We start from the raw sequence: 22,460 nt of genomic DNA on the forward strand, positions 1-22,460 counted from the left end.
TTAGCACAAGCATTCTTTAGGTCCTAAATGTGAAAAGTAAAGGGGTCACTACTTGATTATTCAATGCAAATTACATAGGGGTGCCAATACTTTTGCAATTAGCATTAAATAATCAAGTTGCGACCCCCCCCCCCCTACTTTTCTTATTTAAGACCTTAATTTTCCTACTTAAGACCTAAAGAATGCTCGGGCCAAATTTTATGCTTCTACGAGAAGTTACATTACATAGGGGTGCCAATACTTTTGCAGTGTAACTTCTCGTAGAAGCATGAAATTTGGCCCGAGCATTCTTTAGGTTCTAAGTAGGAAAATTAAGGTCCTAAATAAGAAAAGTAAGGGGGGCGCAACTTGATTATTTAATGCTAATTGCAAGAGTAAGTGCGCCCTTCTGTAATGTAACTTCCCGGTGTCGTACAAGCGTGAAATTTGGCGCAAGCATTCCTTAGGTCCTAAGTGAGGAGAGTGGGAGGGTGGCACATTCTGCAGAGGGACATCAGTACATGCAGCCTGGGGAGAATCTAACGCTCCTCTATATGTTTACATATTTTATTACTTGGTTACTCTAAAGTAACCACCACTTTATAAAACTTTCCGTGCAAACAGGTAAACACCTGTATCAAATTAACTCGGGCGAAGCTAGCTATATCAGCTAGTGTGCAGATATGCTGCGCAGGGGCAAGTATTTTTATGCATAGGCTTGTGTGAAGCCACCCTTAGGTGCATCCTTCAGAAATAATCTGCACGTTGATAGGTCCCCAAAGTAACTCCAAGAAAGCATAATACTTTTGCTAGGACAACCGTTGTGTAAGGTTTGGCCCGTATTCAATGTGTAATCTCTAGTTATACCCCTCCCAGTTCTGCTGCAGGATTGGCATTTATAAGAGAAAATAGCCCTCTGTGCTCTCAGTGAGAAGTGATCGTGTGCCGGACGGGATCTCCTACAGAATCGTCATATATAGAGGTGAGCTTTATGTAGTAGACGACGACGGTGAAAGCTGACAACTCACTTCCTTTGTATTTATTAGCTAAAGTAAATGAGTTCCTGAGCGACTAGCTGCAGTATATCAGGTATAGAGCAGATAGCTTACATTATTCTGTGTGTGTGTGTAATATAACAGATGGTGGTGTCAGGACTACAATGTGTCAATGTAAATAACATGTTATATTGTTACTACTATTTCTTGAGTCAAGTAGGTATTATGTTTATTACTATGTATCCATTATGTATCAGCTAATATTTATCAACCAGTTCCTAACCAAACAAGAAAGTAAGGGCTCAAGCAGACGTCCTAGTCGGATCTTGCTGTGAGAATTATTGCAGCGGGATACGGCCCATGCCCCAGCTCACCTCCTGTGGTGTCTCCTCCTCAGCTCTGCTATGTGCCGGCTGCCGCCAACCTGGCACATGCACAGGGCAGAGCCGGCGCATTAGCGGTGATGATTTTGTGCAAGACATGCACTTAAATAGGACATGCCGCCATTTTTTTACTGTATGAGTTTCACGCGTTCAAATTGCGTCCGTCTGCATAGGCAATCCTATAGCAGCGTGCACAGGCGGAAATTCTGCTGGAAATCCTGCTGCGGAATTTCCGCTTGTGTGCATTCACCTTAAAGGGGTTGTCCCGCGCCGAAACGGGTTTTTTTTTTTTCAAACCCCCCCCCCCCCCCCCCGTTCGGCGCGAGACAACCCCGATGCAGGGACTTTAAAAAAAAAACAGCACAGCGCTTACCTGAATCCCCGCGCTCCGGTGACTTCTATACTTACCGGTTGAAGATGGCCGCCGGGGTCTGCTCCTTCCGTGGACCGCAGCTCTTCTGTGCGGTCCATTGCCGATTCCAGCCTCCTGATTGGCTGGAATCGGCACGTGACGGGGCGGAGCTACACGGAGCTACACGGAGCCCCATAGAGAACAGCAGAAGACCCGGACTGCGCAAGCGCATCTAATTTGGCCATTAGACGGCGAAAATTAGACGGCAACCATGGAGACGGGGACGCCAGCAACGGAACAGGTAAGTGAAAAACTTTTTATAACTTCTGTATGGCTCATAATTAATGCACAATGTACATTACAAAGTGCATTAATATGGCCATACAGAAGTGTATAGACCCACTTGCTGCCGCGGGACAACCCCTTTAAGAGAAAAAAAGTTTAAGTAAAAAGAAAAACGGCAGTGATAATGTAGCTGGGCAAAATATGTTTCTGGCCAAATGCTGTTCCTAGTGTCTGATGTATCATCCTAATAAAAGACTCCAAGGAATGTGATAATACTACTGAACAATTGCCTATAAGGCAAATGGGAACCAAAAAAGGTTTCCCTAACAGTTAACATATTTAATAAAAGTTAGGTCTTATAGTTAGGGAAACCTATTTTGGCTTCCCTTTGCATTATGTTATATCATTCTGAGGCTAACTTTACATGGGTGAGTGCCATATCAGGTCATGAATTACGGACCGAAATCATGCTCACCAACATGCGAGATGTATGTAATAGAAAATCTGGGCTAAGTTATCACTAGGGGTGCAATGACACAAAGACCAGGAGTCTATAGAGGAAACACTGATCTCCTATTCTGCAACTCTTTCCTCTACTTCCTATCTTATTGTCATACAGAGGTGAATCTACTCTAGTAGACAATGCACAAGTTTTCAGTGTAGCTATATCCAATTACCCTATAGAGAACAATCCGGCTTTTCACAGTGTCATATAAACTAAAATATTTTTTTGCATGTTAACAAATGTGATGGGCCATACATGTTAGATCCCTTCCACTTTTTGAAAAAATAGTGAGGAACAGTGTAAAAGCCTTAACAACTGCATTCCTGGGGCACACACCAAAATTACAGCTTCTGTATGCGAGAAAGCTATAATACATGCCTACAGATATACACACAAAACCACATTGAAAATTCCCCACAACGGGTTTGTGTGTCTGCTCCGGATCTGTCCCTGAAGTGCACTGATTGTAGCACTTAAATCGCCCAGAAACTGCAGCTACATTCAGGCTAATTGGGGATAGGGGAAAGCTCTGCACCAGGCTACATTCACACGGGTGAGCACAATATTTAGTGAAGAAACTCTGCCCATATTGTTTTGCCAACATGCGTTTTTCATGGCGATGCAAAGTGTTTTTGATTTTAAAAATCGCATTGATTCTGTAAAATTGTGATCCTCAAACGTGTGTTAGGATCACAAGTGTTTTCCCATCGATTGTGTGAATGAGCCCATCGGTTGGTGATGCTGCCTTCCTGATTGAATTGTAGTGCGAATGGCCGCTGCAGCTCGCAAACAGTCATGCGCAGTACAGATTCTTTTTTTTTTCTTTCCTTGTTTGTATTTCCGTGCCGTTGCTTAGCCATTACACAGGTACCCACAGCCCTTACACAATGGTAATTGCGTATGAGCTGCAGGTCAGACGCCTCCATTGACTTCAATGGAGGCCGTCTGTGTGGAGTTCAGAGGAAAGTACAGCATGCTACAATTTTTTTTTTCTCTCCACTCAAGGAATACGCAATTTGTGTCCGTGATTGTGAAGGAAAAATCAAAAGTGCATGGCTTTCACTGCTGCGTTTTGACGTGGAAAGTCTGCGGATGGAAATTGCGTTTTTCGCAATTAGAATCAGTCTGTGTGAGGCCCCTCTTAGAGTGGTAAAGAATGGTAAGCCCCTTTACCAATCTACTTGCCATTTCAAATAAATCATGGCCCTAGAATATTAATTGATCAGAAGACTCAGCATATTACTGTAGATTTTCTAAGGAACCCAACTTCCCCAGATCCACTTGTCTCATCATTTTGGGTGACACAGACTTACTTGTACCAATAATTCAGAAAGACATGACTATTAATGAACATCAGTGTCATTTTGATGCAAAGAACTGAATGTGGTCATTAGATATAAAAATATGACGGATAGTTATCACATTGCTTTTCCAGGTAACTGAGATAAACTGTCACATTCTGCCATGTGGCTCCCCCTACTGGTGTTCGTGGGTCTCCTTCTCCTGTACAGATGGTACAGACAGAGTCACATCCTGGAGAAACTCTCTGATAAATATGTATTCATTACCGGATGTGATAGCGGATTTGGAAATCTGTTGGCCAAACAACTGGACAAACGTGGAATGAAAGTGCTGGCAGCGTGCCTAACAGAGAAAGGGGCCGAAAACCTGAAGAAGGAGGCATCAAGTCGTCTGCAAACTGTAATGTTAGATATTACAGACAGTGGAAGTGTGAGCTCAGCTGCCAAGTGGGCCACTGATATTGTTGGAGATGCAGGTGAGATAAAATAATACTTCACATATACAAATTACTAGAATGTCTTGGTCAGAACGTCTCACTGGTCCAACATGTTCATGTAATCATCATAAAGAGAGATGGATATATGCAATTTATGAAGCATATTGATGATTGATGTAAAGTGACCAGTTGAGGAGTCCCTATGCACCTACAATACAATATATACAGGACACACAAAAATCCGTAATGACTCCAAGACTAATGAGCAGATTTGAATGAAATTTGGTTACTCAATAAAAATCCAGATCCTCTTAGAACATATTCATTGAGCACTCGTTAAAGCTACTAATAATGTCTACTTGGCGGCAGTCATCGGTAAGGAAGACTGAGCATCTAGTCCAGTGGTGGCGAACCTATGGAACGCATGCCAGAGGTGGCACGCAGAGCCCTCCCTGCTGGCATGCGTCGCCATCAGACGCTCGCCACGATAGTGAATACTGGTAGGGGCCGTGGCTTCCCTTCCGGCATTCACTCAGCAGTGCTGCTATCTGCGCTGATTCCGGCGCACACTGTGACGTCCATGTGTAGCCAGGATCCTCCTCCCCCCCTCCCCTGATGTCTCCTACTTGGAGGAGGGGGAGGAGGCGTCCGGCAGCACACTGATGTTAGTGTGCACCTACGATCAACGCTGCTGGTGTTGCGCCAGGCAGAGAAGGAGGTGGTAAGTATGTGGGTCTCGGGGGTGGGGAATGGGGGGGCACTGTGGGATGTCATTATTACACTGGAGGCTGCTGGGGGGTGTCACTATTATACTGGGGACAACTGTGGGTGTCACTGTGATACTTGGGGCCACTGTGGGGTGTCACTATTACTACTGGGGGCTGCTGTGGGGTGTCACTATTACTACTGGGGGCCGCTGTGGGGTGTCACTATTACTACTGAGGGGCCGCTGTGGGGTGTCACTATTACTACTGAGGGGCCGCTGTGGGGTGTCACTATTACTACTGAGGGGCCGCTGTGGGGTGTCACTATTACTACTGAGGGGCCGCTGTGGGGTGTCACTATTACTACTGAGGGGCCGCTGTGGGGTGTCACTATTACTACTGGGGGGCCGCTGTGGGGTGTCACTATTACTACTGGGGGGCCACTGTGGGGTGTCACTATTACTACTGGGGGGCCACTGTGGGGTGTCACTATTACTACTTGGGGGCCACTGTGGGGTGTCACTATTACTACTGGGGGGCCTCCGTGGGGTGTCACTATTACTATGGGGGGCCTCCGTGGGGTGTCACTATTACTACTGGAGGCCTCCGTGGGGTGTCACTATTACTACTGGAGGCCTCCGTGGGGTGTCACTATTACTACTGGGGGGCCTCCGTGGGGTGTCACTATTACTACTGGGGGGCCTCTGTGGGGTGTCACTATTACTACGGGGGGCCTCCGTGGGGTGTCACTATTACTACTGGGGGCCTCTGTGGGGTGTCACTATTACTACTGGGGGGCCTCCATGGGGTGTCACTATTACTACTGGGGGGCCTCCATGGGGTGTCACTATTACTGGGGGGCCTCCGTGGGGTGTCACTATTACTACAGGGGTCCTCCGTGGGGTGTCACTGTGATACTGGGGGCCGCTGGGGGCTGCCACTGTGATACTGGGGGCCTCTGTGGGGTGCCACTATTACTACTTGGGGTCGCTGTGGGGTGTTACTATTACTGGGGGCTGCTAGGGGGTGTCGCTGTGATACTGGGGGGAACTGTGGGGTGCTACTGTGATACTGGAGGCCTCTGTGGGGTGTCCCTATTACCACTGGGGGCCGCTGAGGGGTGTTACTATTTCTAGTGAGGGCCGCTGTGGGGTGTCACTATTTCTAGTACGGGCCGCTGTGGGGTGTCACTATTTCTAGTACGGGCCACTGTGGGGTGTCACTATTACTACTGGGGGCCGCTGTGGGGTGTCACTGGTGGCCGCTGTGGGGTGCCATTGTCGGGTGTCACTGATTCTGGGGGCTCCTGTGGGGTGTCACTATTACTACTTGGGGCCGCTGTGGGGTCTCACTAATACTGGGGGCTGCTGTGGGATGTCACTATGTCATTATTGCTGGGGCCGCAGGGGAAGGGAGGGGGTGTCACTAGTATTGCTGGGGCCTCTGGGGGGGGGGGGGGGGGGAACACTATCGCTGGGGCTGCTGGGGAGAGTCACTTATTGCTGGGGGGGTCATTATTATCGCTGTGGGGGTGTCACTATTACCGCTTGGGTTTGTTTATCTGTGATGGAATTTGGCAGGGCTGTTTCAAATCAGACAGCGTGCAGATTTTGACTGCTTTTTGGATGCGGAAATGCTGCAGATTTTCCACAGAAATTTCCACTGAGGACATTCTGCAGCATTTCCGCATCCAAAAAACAGTCAAATCTGCACCCAGTCTATTTTGAAGTGGCCCTGTCCTTTTTAGAATGACGGGGGTAAAATCATACGTCTTGATAAGGCCCGCCCCTTGGCACTTTGCTGTAAAGAAGTGGGTTTTGGGTTGCAGTTTGGGTACTTGGCCTCTAAAAGGTTTGCCTGGTGCAGTTTGTCCGGCTAGCCTGGCTTTCTCACTCGGTACACCATGCCACCCCGACAGCCATGTGTTGCTTCTGTCATGTAGTCAATAGCTGCCCATGTCTTATTATACTGTGCAAGAGCGTGTGCTTATTGTGCGCACCTATTGAAGAACAGGATTCATTAAAGGGGTTGTCTCGCAGCAGCAAGTGGGGTTAAGCACTTCTGTATGGCCATATTAATGCACTTTGTAATATACATCGTGCATTAAATATGAGCCATACAGAAGTTATACACTTACCTGCTCCGTTGTTGGCGTCCCCGTCACCATGGTGCCGTCTAATTTTGAGTGTCTTCTGGCATCTTTAGACGCGCTTGCGTTGTGCGGTCTTCTGCCTGGTGAATGGGGCCGCTCGTGCCGGAGAGCTGGTCTGCGCGTCGTCATCGAAGCTCCGCCTCCGTCACGTGGTGCCGATCAGCCAATGAGGTGGCTGTATCGGCAGTGGAACGCGGAAGACAGAAGAAGAAACTCCACGGTGCACCATGGGAAGACCCGCGGTGCACCGTGGGAGAATACCAGCGGCGCCATCTTTAAAAGAAGAAATGAAGAAGCTGCAGAATGCTGATGCAGGTAAGCGAAATGTACTTTTTAAAAACTAACAAATGCTTTCTTTTTAACGGCACAATGCAGGGGTCCATTTAAAAAAAAAAATTTTGCTTTCGCCGCGGGACAACCCCTTTAAGTTATGTCAAACTGGCTTTCTGACTTTTTTTCTACATAAATTCAAAGATGTGTATTCAGATAGTGGTACTGAAACTGGAAGCAATAGGAACGTTGTTTAGACATGCATGATGGAGGCAGGATGAAAATGCTGCAAGAAATAATGCAGAATGCTAAAGTCAGATGGTTGGATTCTGGAAGAAAGTCTACGCAAATTTTCTCAGCAGATGAGGACATCCAAGAACATGTGCCAACGAGTGGCAAAGAGGCTCATCTTCGTGTATACTGAGTGTCTGAGGTGTATGAATTGAAAGCTGTGGATTAAAATGAATGCATTGTGTTCTGCTGTTGGAAGCTTTGGTTGCCAACAATCCAAAAATTCACAATGTCACATGGTTTACACATAAATAGAGATGAGCGAGCACCAAAATGCTCGGGTGCTCGTTACTCGGGACGAAATTTTCGCGATGCTCGAGGGTTCGTTTCAAATAACGAACCCCATTGAAGTCAATGGGCGACCCGAGCATTTTTGTATATCGCCGATGCTCGCTAAGGTTTCCATTTGTGAAAATCTCGGCAATTCAAGAAAGTGATGGGAACGACACAGCAACGGATAGGGCAGGCGAGGGGCTACATGTTGGGCTGCATCTCAAGTTCCCAGGTCCCACTATTAAGCCACAATAGCGGCAAGAGTGGGCCCCCCCCCTCCCAACAATTTTTACTTCTGAAAAGCCCTCATTAGCAATGCATACCATAGCTAAGCACCACACTACCTCCCACAAAGCACAATCACTGCCTGCATGACACTCCGCTGCCACTTCTCCTGGGTTACATGCTGCCCAACCCCCCCCCCCCCCCCCGCACGACCAAAGTGTCCCTGCGCAGCCTTCAGCTGCCCTCATGCCACACCACCCTCATGTCTATTTATAAGTGCGTCTGCCATGAGGAGGAACCGCAGGCACACACTGCAGAGGGTTGGCACGGCTAGGCAGCGACCCTCTTTAAAAGGGTCGGGCCGATAGCCCACAATGCTGTACAGAAGCAATGAGAAATATAATCCTGTGCCACCGCCAACAGGAGCTGCACACGTGGGCATAGCAATGGGGAACCTATGTGCCACACACTATTCATTCTGTCAAGGTGTCTGCATGCCCCAGTCAGACCGTGTTTTTTTATAAATGGTCACAGGCAGGTACAACTCCGCAATGGGAATTCCGTGTGCACCCACAGCATGGGTGGCTCCCTGGAACCCACCGGCTGTACATAAATGTATCCCATTGCAGTGCCCTGGACAGCAGAGCTAACGTCAGATTAAATGCAGGTGCGCTTCGGCCCAAACTGCATGCCCCAACCTGACCGGGGTTTTTAATTCATAGACACAGGCAGGTACAACTCTCTATTGTGAAGTCCCTGTGGACCGACAACATGGGTGGGTGCCAGGAAGCCACCGGCGGTACATAAATATATCCCATTGCATTGCCCAGCACAGCTGAGGTAATGTCATGTTTAATGCAGGTGGGCTTCGGCCCACACTGCATGCCCCAGTCAGACTGGGGTTCTTTAGAAGTGGACACATGCAGTTACAACTCCGTGTGGACCGACAGCATGGGTGGCTCCCTGGAACCCACCGGCTGTACATAAATGTATCCCATTGCAGTGCCCTGGACAGCAGAGCTAACGGCAGATTAAATGCATGTGGGCTTCGGCCCACACTGCATGCCCCAGTCAGACTGGGGTTCTTTATAAGTAGACACAGGCAGGTACAACTCCCTATTGTGAAGTCCGTGTGGAACGACAGCATGGGAGGGTCCCAGGAAGCCACCGGCGGTACATAAATAAATCCCATTGCATTGCCCAGCACAGCTGAGGTAATGTCATGTTTAATGCAGGTGGGCTTCGGCCCACACTGCATGCCCCAGTCAGACTGGGGTTCTTTAGAAGTGGACACATGCAGTTACAACTCCGTGTGGACCCACAGCATGGGTGGGTGCCAGGAAGCCACCGGCGGTACATAAATATATCCCATTGCAGTGCCCAGCACAGCTGATGTAACGTCAGCTTTAATGCAGGTGGGCAAAAAATTAATTGGATTACACTGTAGGCGAGGGCTCCAAAAAATTGGTGTACCAACAGTACTAATGTACGTCAGAAAAATTGCCCATGCCCAACCAAGAGGGCAGGTGAAACCCATTAATCACTTTGGTTAATGTGGCTTAATTTGTAATTAGGCCTGGAGGCAGCCCAGTTAAAATAAAAATTGGTTCAGGTGCAAGTTTCAACGCTTTAATGAGCATTGAAACGTATAAAAATTGTTTACAAAAATTATATGACTGAGCCTTGTGGGCCTAAGAAAAATTGCCCGTTCGGCGTGATTACGTCAGGTTTCAGGAGGAGGAGCAGGAGGAGGAGGATGAATATTATACACAGATTGATGAAGCTAAAAGGTCCACGTTTTTGATGGTGATAGAGAACAATGCTTCCATCCGCGGGTGCAGCCTACGTATTGTTTAGGTATCGCTGCTGTCCGCTGGTGGAGAAGAGAAGTCTGGGGAAATCCAGGCTTTGTTCATCTTGATGAGTGTAAGCCTGTCGGCACTGTCGGTTGACAGGCGGGTACGCTTATCTGTGATGATTCCCCCAGCCGCACTAAACACTCTCTCTGACAAGACGCTAGCCGCAGGACAAGCAAGCACCTCCAGGGCATACAGCGCGAGTTCAGGCCACGTGTCCAGCTTCGACACCCAGTAGTTGTAGGGGGCATAGGCTTCACGGAGGAGGGTCGTGCGATCGGCTACGTACTCCCTCACCATCCTTTTACAGTGCTCCCGCCGACTCAGCCTTGACTGGGGAGCGGTGAAACAGTCTTGCTGGGGAGCGGTGACACAGTCTTGCTGGGGAGCCAGAAAGCTGTCAAAGGCCTTAGAGAGTGTTCCCCTGCCTGTGCTGTACATGCTGCCTGATCTCCGTGCCTCCCCTGCTACCTGGCCCTCGGAACTGCGCCTTCGTCCACTAGCGCTGTCGGATGGGAATTTTACCATCAGCTTGTCCGCCAGGGTCCTGTGGTATAGCATCACTCTCGAACCCCTTTCCTCTTCGGGTATGAGAGTGGAAAGGTTCTCCTTATACCGTGGGTCGAGCAGTGTGTACACCCAGTAATCCGTAGTGGCCAGAATGCGTGTAACGCGAGCGTCACGAGAAAGGCATCCTAACATGAAGTCAGCCATGTGTGCCAGGGTACCTGTATGCAACACATGGCTGTCCTCACTAGGAAGATCACTTTCAGGATCCTCCTCCTCCTCCTCAGGCCATACACGCTGAAAGGATGACAGACAAGCAGCATGGGTACCCTCAGCAGTGGGCCAAGCTGTCTCTTCCCCCTCCTCCTCATCCTCCTCATGCTCCTCCTCCTCCTCCTCCTCAACGTGCTGAGATATAGACAGGAGGGTGCTCTGACTATCCAGCGACATACTGTCTTCCCCCGCCTCTGTTTCCGAGCGCAAAGTGTCTGCCTTTATGCTTTGCAGGGAACTTCTCAAGAGGCATAGCAGAGGAATGGTGACGCTAATGATTGCAGCTTCGCCGCTCACCATCTGGGTAGACTCCTCAAAGTTTCCAAGGACCTGGCAGATGTCTGCCAACCAGGCCCACTCTTCTGTAAAGAATTGAGGAGGCTGATTCCCACTGCGCCGCCCATGTTGGAGTTGGTATTCCACTATAGATCTACGCTGCTCATAGAGCCTGGCCAACATGTGGAGCGTAGAGTTCCACCGTGTGGGCACGTCACACAGCAGTCGGTGCACTGACAGATGAAACCGATGTTGCAGGGTGCACAGGGTGGCAGCGTCCGTGTGGGACTTGCGGAAATGTGCGCAGAGCCGGCGCACCTTTCCGAGCAGGTCTGACAAGCACTGAACCATCAAATTAAAGACGTGGGCAAGGCATGGCACATGCGTGAGGCTGCCAAGCTGCAGAGCCGCCACCAGGTTACGGCCATTGTCACACACGACCATGCCCGGTTGGAGGCTCAGCGGCACAAGCCAGCGGTCGGTCTGCTCTGTCTAACCCTGCAGCAGTTCGTGGGCCGTGTGCCTCTTATCTCCTAAGCTGAGTAGTTTCAGCACGGCCTGCTGACACTTGCCCACTGCTGTGCTGCCATGCCGCGCGACACCGACTGCGGCCGACGTGCTGCTGCTGACACATCTTGATTGCGAGACACAGGTTGCGTAGGAGGAGGAGGAGGAGGAGGAGGAGGGTGGTGGTTTAGTGGAGGAAGCATACACCGCCGCAGATACCACCACCGAGCTGGGGCCCGCAATTCTGGGGCTGGGTAGGACGTGAGTGGTCCCAGGCTCTGACTCTGTCCCAGCCTCCACTAAATTCACCCAATGTGTCGTCAGGGAGATATAGTGGCCCTGCCCGCCTGTGCTTGTCCACGTGTCCGTTGTTAAGTGGACCTTGGCAGTAACCGCGTTGGTGAGGGCGTGTACAATGTTGCGGGAGACGTGGTCGTGCAGGGCTGGGACAGCACATTGGGAAAAGTAGTGGCGACTGGGAACTGAGTAGCGCGGGGCCGCCGCCGCCATCATACCTTTGAAAGCCTCCGTTTCCACAACCCTATACGGCAGCATCTCCAGGCTGATAAATTTGGCTATGTGCACGTTTAACGCTTGAGTGTGCGGGTGTGTGGCGACGTACTTGCGCTCGTGCTCCAACACTTGCGCTAGCGACGGCTGGACGGTGCGCTGAGAGACATTGGTGGATGGGACCGAGGACAGCGGAGGTGAGGGTGTGGGTACAGGCCAGGAGACGGTAGTGCCTGTGTCCTGAGAGGGGGGTTGGATCTCAGTGGCAGGTTGGGGTACAGGGGGAGAGGCAGCGGTGCAAACCGGAGGCGGTGAACGCCTTCGTCCCACCTTGTGGGGTGCTTGGCCATCATATGTCTGCGCATGCTGGTGGTGGTGAGGCTGGTGATGGTGGCTCCCCGGCAGATCTTGACGCGACAAAGGTTGCACACCACTGTTCGTGGGTCGTCTGCACTCTTAGTGAAAAACTGCCACACCTTTGAGCACTTCAGCCTCTGCAGGGTGGCATGGCGTGAGGGGGCGCTTTGGGAAACAGTTGGTGGATTATTCGGTCTGGCCCTGCCTCTACCCCTGGCCACCGCACTGCCTCTTCCAACCTGCCCTGCTGCTGCACTTGCCTCCCCCTCTGAAGACCTGTCCTCAGTAGGCGTAGCAAACAAGGTGGGGTCAGTCACCTCATCGTCCTGCTGCTCTTCCTCCGAATCCTCTGTGCGCTCCTCCCTCGGACTTACTCCAATTACTACTACCTGAGTGATAGACAACTGTGTCTCATCGTCATCGTCCTCCTCACCCACTGAAAGCTCTTGAGTCAGTTGCCGGAAGTCCCCAGCCTCATCCCCCGGACCCCGGGAACTTTCCAAAGGTTGGGCATCGGTCACGACAAACTCCTCCAGTGGGAGAGGATTCGGAACCATTGCTGCCCATTCTGGGCAGGGGCCCGAGAACAGTTCCTGGGAGTCTACCTGCTCCTCAGAATGTGTCATTGTAATGGAGTGAGGAGGCTGGGAGGAAGGAGGAGCAGCAGCCAGAGGATTCAGAGTTGCAGCAGTGGACGGCGCAGAACTCTGGGTGGTCGATAGATTGCTGGATGCACTTTCTGCCATCCACGACAGGACCTGCTCACACTGCTCATTTTCTAGTAAAGGTGGACCCATTAATTGTGAGATGAATGTGGGGACGCCAGAAACGTGCCTCTCTCCTAATCCCGCAGCAGTCGGCTGCGATACACCTGGATCAGGAGCTCGGCCTGTGCCCACACCCTGACTTGGGCCTCCGCGTCCTCGCCCGCGTCCACGTCCTCTAGGCCTACCCCTACCCCTCAGCATGCTGTATTACCAGTAGTGCAGAAACAGAATGCTGTAATTAAATGTGCCGCTTATTGGCCTGTGGTTGGAGGCTGACTTCACTTATGGAATGCACAGCAGAGCCAGGAAAGAATTTTGCGAAAGCCTGCTGTAACACTTAGCTGGCTGCGTATGAATTAGGACAACTACCCCCAACAGAGACGCAGTACACTGAGGATGGTCACAGGCAGCCCAAATAGATTTTTTTTCCCAAATTTTTTTGGAAAAGCCCACTGCCTATATAGACTGTATATGTCTTTCACTGTCCCTGCCTCACCACTACTGGCCCTGGACTATGTAAAATTACTGCAGGACGCAATGCTCTGGACGCAATGCTCTGCACGGCCGATATACAAAAAAAAAAAAAGTGCAACACTGCAAAAAGCAGCCTCAACAGTACTGCACACGGTCAGATGTGGCCCTAAGAAGGACCGTTGGGGTTCTTGAAGCCTAAAATCAATCCTAACACTCTCCCTACAGCAGCTCCGGCATCAGCAGCACTTTCCCTGATCTCTGTCAGAATGCATCTGTGGCGAGCCGCGGGAGGGGCCGATTTATATACTCGGGTGACACCTGATCTCGCCAGCCACTCACTGCAGGGGGGTGGTATAGGGCTTGAACGTCGCAGGGGGAAGTTGTAATGCCTTCCCTGTCTTTCTATTGGCCAGAAAAGCGCGCTAACGCCTCAGAGATGAAAGTGAAAGTTACTCGAACATCGCGTGGTGCTCGCCTCTAGTAACGAGCATCTCGAACACGCTAATACTCGAACGAATATCAAGCTCGGACGAGTACGTTCGCTCATCTCTACACATAAAGTTTCACTTATCTGGCTGTGCAAATTCTCAAAATGGAAGTGGGCAGCTAAAAATCCTCACTAAATCCATAAGACCCTACTTCACCCTGAAAAAACTAGTGTGCGATATCATGGCAACGCATAACTAGCCTTTTTCTTTCCTTTCTTTTATTTATTTATTTTTTTTACATTACTGTGACAAGATACAGTGTGTTTGGAGATTTTACGCATTCGTAAATCAATTGGACAAGGAAAAAACTAGCTCCAGATACATACAAGAGGATGGGGCAATCTGCCACACCTCCAATATGACCATGCCTGAGATCTGAACATTTTTGGGATCAAATTATTCCTAAAGTACTTTGGCCACCGCAGTCACCTAATTTGAGTTTTGGTTGTTGGGTTTCCTGAAGGAGAAGGTTTACTGGAATAAGTCGAACTGAAAAGGAACATCATGCAAGAAACTGCTGCAGTGGCACTGAACATACTTACCAGAGCGTTCAGCAAAAATGGGGCATCTAATTTAGACCTGCTCGACCTCAAACGAAGGATAATTTCAGCACATAATGAGGGGTTCCTGACCAAATTTCATTGAAATGTGTTAATTAGTCTTCGAATTATAGTTGCTTTTTCTGGATCTCCAGTGAGTAGGACAAGAAGTCCTAATTTTAGTGTCACCTAATGAGCTATTATGATAAATCCATAGATATATTCATCAGTTTCCAGTGGGTTACCATTCATGAGATCTCACTCCTTAATAGTGTCATGTGCCATATGCAAATTAATCCTGGACCGTCCAATGAGGGTCCACCATTGTCTGCAATGCGGACAATTGTGGACTCCCTTCCCATCGCCTTTCTGACCTTAGTGACGCCTCTAGCTTCGCCTGCTGAAGATGTCATGCGTTCTGAGTGATCAGGTGCATGAGTGGTGATGTTAGAGAGGCCGAGAAGCAGTCACCATGCATGATTGCGGTGGAACGCATTAGGTCTCCAACGAGCAGAGCTGGAAATATCAAGAAGGATAGAAAGGTGTAGTTTTGAGGCAATGGGAAGGGAATGAGCAAGGACCGCAGACAGAGGTGGACCACCTATTAGGAATGGTGGCAAATTGGAAACTGATGCATATCTATGGATTCATCCTTACTGCTGACATGTAACTGTTTTCTGCTCATCTCACTAAAATTAGGTGACAGACTTCCTTTAACCATTATTTTTTTATTTTTCAGGTTTATGGGGTCTTGTGAACAATGCTGGTTTTGGAGTTCCATTGTCTCCTAATGCATGGCAAACCAAAGCACATTTTGCGAAGATGTTGAATGTGAATTTACTGGGTCCCTTTGATGTGACAGTGCACTTGTTGCCTCTCATTATAAAAGCAAGAGGACGAATTGTAAATGTTTCTAGTTGTTGTGGAAGACTGGCTGTTGTCGGAGGAGGATATTGTCCATCTAAGTTTGGAGTTGAAGCTTTTTCTGATAGTCTCAGGTAAGGGTCCAGTACATTCTTGAGCTAATTCCCACTGAGGCTGAGCTTTTTGTAACAGCCTGTTCACACTCTGCAATTACCTATGCAGACTGTGGAATACTTTCACAGATTATAGGCATTTCAGGACATTCCATTAGTTTTATTAGACAATTTCATGCAGCATATGTTTATCAACGCACTATTCAGATATGTTGTTTTGTAAGCGAGGGCTCATTTTTGCGAGAAGAGCTGTAGTTTCTGTTGGTACCATTCTTGAGTACATACAACTTTTTGATCACTTTTTATTACATTTTTTTCTTGGAGACAGGGTGACCAAAAAAAGCGCAATTCTGGCGTCATTTTAATTGTTTGTTTTGATCAAACTTTTACGGATGCAACGATACCATATATGTGTTTCTGTTTTATTTAGATTCTTTTATTATTCTTTTATTGGCAAGTGTTTTGTTTTTTTTTAATTTTATTACCTTTCATTTTTTAAGAATTAGTAAAACTTTTTAAAACTTCTCTTCATTTTTTTATTAGTCCCCAGAGACAAGAACATGCAGTGTTTTGATCGCTCCTGCAGTACGATGCAATGTCATAGCATTACATTATACCGCGTTCTGACAGGCAATCTTTCTGAAGGCCCCCGGCTGCCATGACACCCACATGGCAACCCGCAATCTGATCGCGGAGTGGCCAGATGGGCTCCTGAACATTGGTCAGGGGATTTAAATGGCTAATTGCTCAGATGAACAGTTCGGCTTATCGGAGCTGTCGCAGGCGGGTGCCGGCTGTAAGAAACAGCCTGCACCCACATTGTGTGGAGTGGGAGTGCCCTGTGATCTCCCTTCATAAATTCCCGGAACGTGAAGGACATAGATGTACATCCTGTAGTGTTAAGGGGTTAAATATTCCAGCAGTCACCACTCATTTACAGGGGCTCAGCTCCACCAACCAATAGGTGACCGTATCTCTCCAATCGCCCACCTCCTCACAGGTGACACGTGTCAGGAAATGCGTGCGAGTACACTGGGATAAGCCAACGAAGAAAAAGATGCACCGTAGGAATCTTACAGCATGCGCACCAAAACAAATACCAGTATGCGCTGCACCAAAGAGACCCTCACGCATGCACTCTCACTGCAGTGAAAGACTGTAGAAGCGAAGAGAGTGAAATACTGATACATCTATCCGTAGTGGCGATCATACCAAATGAGCTCAGCTTGGAAGAAAAGAGCAAATCGCAGCCTCTAGTAATAGGGAAATAAAACAAGACCGATAAATAAGCCATAGGCCAAAGTTAAAGGGGTGGTCTCGCGAAACCAAGTGGGGTTATACACTTCCGTATGGCCATATTAATGCACTTTGTAATGTACATTGTGCATTAAATATGAGCCATACAGAAGTTATTCCACTTACCTGTTCCGTTGCTAGCGTCCTCGTCTCCATGGTTCCGTCTAAATTCGCTGGCAGCTTGCTTTTTTAGACGCGCTTGCGCAGTCCGGTCTTCTCCATTCAGCACGAGCCGCTTCAGTGTGCTCCCCGCTACAGCTCTTCTGCGCATGCGCAGACGAGCTGTCACTGCTCGGGAGCGCGCTGAAGCGGCCATTCTGCACCATCCTCTGTTAGAGGAAGGTGCAGAAACTGGAGCTGCCCAGCGGAGAAGACCAGCCCAGCCCAGCCGCCCCGAGAAGCCTCCCAGGTAAGTGATGGGTCGGGGGGGGGCTGTCGCTGCGCCGGGCTGCGCCGGGGGGGGCTGCCGCTGCGCCGGGGGGGGGGGGGCTGTCGCTAGGCCGGGGGGGCTGCCGCTGCGCCGGGGGAGCTAGCGCTAGGCCGGGGGGGCTGTCGCTAGGCCGGGGGAGCTAGCGCTAGGCCGGGGGGGGCTGTCGCTAGGCCGGGGGGGCTGCCGCTGCGCCGGGGGAGCTAGCGCTAGGCCGGGGGGGCTGTCGCTGCGATGGGGGGGGCTGTCGCTGCGATGGGGGGGGCTGTCGCTGCGATGGGGGGGGCTGTCGCTGCGATGGGGGGGGCTGTCGCTAGGCCGGGGGGGCTGTCGCTAGGCCGGGGGAGCTAGCGCTAGGCCGGGGGGGGCTGTCGCTAGGCCGGGGGAGCTAGCGCTAGGCCGGGGGGGGCTGTCGCTAGGCCGGGGGGGCTGCCGCTGCGCCGGGGGAGCTAGCGCTAGGCCGGGGGGGCTGTCGCTGCGATGGGGGGGGCTGTCGCTAGGCCGGGGGGGCTGTCGCTAGGCCGGGGGGGCTGTCGCTAGGCCGGGGGGGCTGCCGCTGCGCCGGGGGAACTAGCGCTGGGGAGCCGGGGGCTAGCGCCGCTTACCTGCTGCCTGGCGGTGGGCGTCTGGTCGGCGGCTGCGATGCGTCCGGTTGCCATGGAGACACAGCTGGCGGCGTCTCGGGAGCGCGCACGTCGGGCTGAAGCAAGGGCTGTACACTTTGGGAGAAGAACCGGCGGCCATCTTTGGAAAAGTTTTTAAAAGTTGCTGAAACGCTGGAACAGTGAGTAGAAACCGGCTTTAAAAGTCATTTAAACGGGTGCTTAGTTTTGTATGCTGAATAAGGGGGACTGGGCAAAAAAAAAAATTAACTGCTTCCTCGAGACATCTCCTTTAAGTTGAGTTGAAGGACAGATACACTGGGGCATACGATAAAAGTGATTGGTATCATGCACATAGTATGTAAAGTAGAAGTCGCAGATGCAATAACAATCCACAACAACAAACTAAATAAAAGGGGCAAAAGACAAAGTGTCTCATTGATCACATGTGGATGACAGCAATTGAGTCTAGAAATCCAGGCGGTATGATGTCACAGCAAATTACATGACTGAAACACTTTGGTGATGTCACAGCAGTAAAATACAGCTCAACAAAAATCTCAATCCACAGCGTTACCTGAATGAAATCTACTTGTGATGTCACAACAATTAAAGGTAATGTGCTGTGACATCATAAGTGATTTCCAAAGTGAAGCCCACTTTTGATGCTAACGTAGAACACCTGACTGGAAATCACTTGTGATATCACAGCCAGTCACCTAATCGAAACACAGCTGTAATGTCACAATAGACTGACTAAAATCCATCGGTGATGTCACATTCGATACCTGAGTGGAATTTACTAGTGGTGTCACAGAAGAATACCTCACTGGAACCCACTTGTGATATCACAACAAATTACTTGACTGAAACTTACTTGTGATGTCTCAGCAAATTCCTAACTGGAGAACACTTGTGATATCACCAAATCTTAATGAAACAAGCTTGTGAGGTCACAATAATTACCCGACTGGAATTTGCTTCTGATGTCACATCAAATTACTTAACAGAAACCAATTTGTGCAGTCTCAGCAATTAATGAAAATCATCTGACGGAAACCCATTTTTGATTTCCCGGAAGCTTACCTAAATGAAACCCACTTGTGATGTCACAGCAATTAAATGACTTATTTGTGACATCACAGTAAATCACATGAATAAAGCACGACTGTGATGTCACAGCATCTTGCATAACTGAAGCCCACTTGTGATGTTACAGTAGAACACCTGACTGGAAACCACTTCTGATGTCACAGCCTTTTGCTTGAATGAGACCCCCTTCTGATGTTACAGCAGCTTGCCTGACTGAAAAACACTTGTGGCATCCCAGTACAGTGCCATTTCCAGCAGCACAAATCATCAACAGAGAACTATTGTATAATAGCGGCTTAAGGACTCCTTGATTTCCATCTGCTAATTTTATGACAATAGGGTGCAAGCTGTAGACCATGTGATTCATTGCTCTCCCTCACCACTGTGCTAATCCACCAGTAATTAAAGGGATTTTCCCAAATCTGGGTTGGTTTTTTTTTCTACTGATGACCTATCTTCAGGCTAGGTCATTAATAGATAATCGTTAAGGGTTCAACACTTGGGATTCCTGTCGATCAACTGATGCCTGGCACTACTGTCAATCTAGTCAGCGCTGGATGCTGATAGCGATGTCAATGTTGCAGAAGCCCATTGTAGTACTGCAGGCACAGCTCAATGAATTCAATGAGGGTTGTGCATGCAATACCAACCAAAGCCACTGCACTACAGACAGCAAAATCTACTTCCTGTGCTGTCCACAGTTAGAGCTGTGCTGGGAATCAGCTGATTAGTGGAAATCTTGAGTGGCAGATGTCCGATCATATGAGGATAGACATTGAATGGTAAAATCGCCCAAAGTTCCAGACAACCTCTGTTATGTACAAGAAGGGACAAACTGGATCCATAAACCTGTAAAACACATACTGCACCCAAACCGTGCTAAACAATAAAGCTACTAGTTAGCAATAGAGGGGAAACACCATCCCTAATAAACCTTACCAGGAAAGGGACCTGCCTAAATGCAGGCAACCCGTCCTGACAAGGACGCACCTGACCACGCCACTAGTTAACCCAACGTGGGACAGGAATAACACAGAAAACAAAGAGGAAAAGGAAAACAAATGCAGTACTTGACTTTATATGCTATGGGTCAATAGGATATCCAGAACCAGCTCGGACTGCAGTCAGTCAAAGTGAGACTGCAGAATTAACAGCAATTCAGCTGAGCATCAGGCCAAGCTAAATAGGTCAGACCAAAACATGTCTCACCTAGATCACTCCTACCAGAGCAAGGAGATGGAGAAACACCTATAAAACCAGTACCAGACTATCTGAGAGGGAGCAACCCCCAAACCTCCGCAACACTCTTTAAGAGAAGGACCATTGCCCCTTACATGAGATCTAATGAGCAATAGAAACCACTATTATTTTTTTAATGTTTAACTAAATATATCGGCGGAATGCTGTCATTAGTCACTCAGGGCTAATTACTATTACTAGTCTGACCCTGTCTCTAATCCCAACCAGTAGAAGGAGCTAACACCTTGACTTTGCTAGAATATAGTCAATCATAAAAAACTACACTGGTGATCCTAGGTTTATACTGGTTGTGCTGCCATGTTCTCATATGCTTTGTATCCTCTTTGCAGAAGGGAACTTCGTGATTTTGGAGTGAAGGTCTCAATGATCGAACCGGGCGGTTTCAAGACACCAATGAGCTCGTCAGAAAATCATGTGAAGTCTGTGGAGCAACTGTGGTCAAATCTTACTTCACAAATCAAGGATTACTTTGGTGAACAGTACTACCAGAAATGTGAGGCATTCTATTACAATAGGCTTTTATGACATGTTATTGATGTCTATAATGTTTGACTTACCTTTGTTTTTCTTATACACACAGATATCCAGAACATAATTCACCTAACTGAGAATACCAGCCCCAAAGTCCACCATGTCACGGACTGTATGGAGCATGCCCTGACTGCTGTACATCCATGGGCAAGATATTCTCCGGGTCTGGACTGCAAGCTGTATTACATACCAGTGTCTTACCTACCTACTGTCTTATCTGATTATCTGCTCTGTCGATTATTACCTAAACCAGCATACTATCTTAGATAGACTTTTGATATCTCAATCGCACATGAGATAAAAGTCACCAGTGGGTGAATTTCAGTGGAGAGTTGTGTTCATCTCTCTATTAAGTCTGACCTAAGATTGATTCATTCTCAACCTTACTGGGTGCCGGGTTGTCTCACCCCAAGATGTCACCCTGTTAATGTGTATAATTGTGATAAAGGTTTGGAAGAACGCCATTCTAAAAAATTAGAATGGATTCATACTCCATTGCGCTGCTTCAGTTCTTCTTGGTAGGAATATATCACATCTATATGATGTAGAGATACAACTCATAAAATGTAATGTAATTGTGTGCATGGGTCTGTGAAAGTATTAAGAGTATTCTGTTACACTTGTTCAATGGATTAATATAGCTTAATGCCCTTTTACACGGTAAATTATTGTTCAAAAAAAGGTTCAAACAAGCAAAAATGAACGTTCATTGTGAACACAACCAACTATCGAATGACAAATGATAAATTGTTTTATGCAGGCACAAAAATAATTAAATTTAAATACCAATTGATCAGTTGTTCTCATATAATTTTAGGCCTTAGTTTGCCCTGATAAAACGTTGGCTGAAAATCGTGACCATCTGAAGCACTGGATTCTAATACATTAATTCAAATGGCTTTTTAGCTGCATCAAAACATTGTGGGCGCAATAATAGGATATCGGCCGGTGTTTTGATGCGGCTGAAACAGATAGGTCTTGCCCTATCTTAGCCACAGTCAGCTGATGGGCTCCCATAGGCTTCTATGGGAGCTGCTGACAGAGGGGGAGGGGAAGGAGTTTAGCAGTGGCTAGCAGTTCAGCTGTCTATTAAGCCATGCTGAAGATTTATGCCGGCTGAAGGAATTCCGGGCTGCAGCGTCTATACGCCACACCCAGACTAGTGAATAGGTGAGAGAACGCGAGATTTAGCCGTGGCTTCTTCTAGTTCATGTGGTTTTCGGCCGTGCAAAAAACGCATCGCTCGTGTAAATCTGAACCCTGAATGATTTCTTATTTAAACAAGTCAACAATGTACCTGCCTGTATAAACAGGTTGCTCATTCAAATCGTCAGGTGTAAACAGACCCTTAGGGCTCCATCACATGGGCGCAGCCATTTTTGGCTGACAACGCTCTGGCCGCATCACAGCCAAAAATCGCATGAACGAGAGGCAGCCGTGACGCATTTTGCGGCTGCATCTCATACTTAAGCGCCCATCTAGATGGCCCAGGTGGAGCATGTATACACTGCAGCCCAGAATACCATCGGGTGGGGAGAGAGCGTTTATTTACAAACAGCCCTACAAAAA

At 48.6% G+C, this 22,460-nt stretch overlaps 1 protein-coding gene across 2 annotated transcripts; it reads left to right on the top strand.

Annotated features, from left to right (window-relative positions):
* The first annotated feature begins 664 nt into the window (after positions 1-664).
* LOC136586411 (retinol dehydrogenase 7-like) lies at positions 665-21,865 on the top strand. 2 transcript variants are annotated; one of them, XM_066584488.1, is made up of 6 exons: positions 665-961; positions 3,505-3,658; positions 3,935-4,276; positions 15,446-15,704; positions 20,690-20,853; positions 20,941-21,865. In XM_066584488.1, exons 3-6 carry the CDS (start codon positions 3,964-3,966, stop codon positions 21,159-21,161), a joined length of 957 nt encoding a protein of 318 aa, XP_066440585.1. In that variant the 5' UTR covers positions 665-961; positions 3,505-3,658; positions 3,935-3,963; the 3' UTR covers positions 21,162-21,865. The 2 variants fall into 2 exon arrangements, with proteins under 2 accessions (XP_066440585.1, XP_066440580.1); XM_066584483.1 differs by lacking the exon at positions 3,505-3,658 and having other exon boundaries at positions 667-961; positions 20,941-21,864.
* Positions 21,866-22,460: the final 595 nt, after the last annotated feature.

Source organism: Eleutherodactylus coqui, chromosome 1 (genome assembly GCF_035609145.1).
Source record: "Eleutherodactylus coqui strain aEleCoq1 chromosome 1, aEleCoq1.hap1, whole genome shotgun sequence".
NCBI classification, from domain to species: Eukaryota; Metazoa; Chordata; class Amphibia; order Anura; family Eleutherodactylidae; genus Eleutherodactylus; species Eleutherodactylus coqui.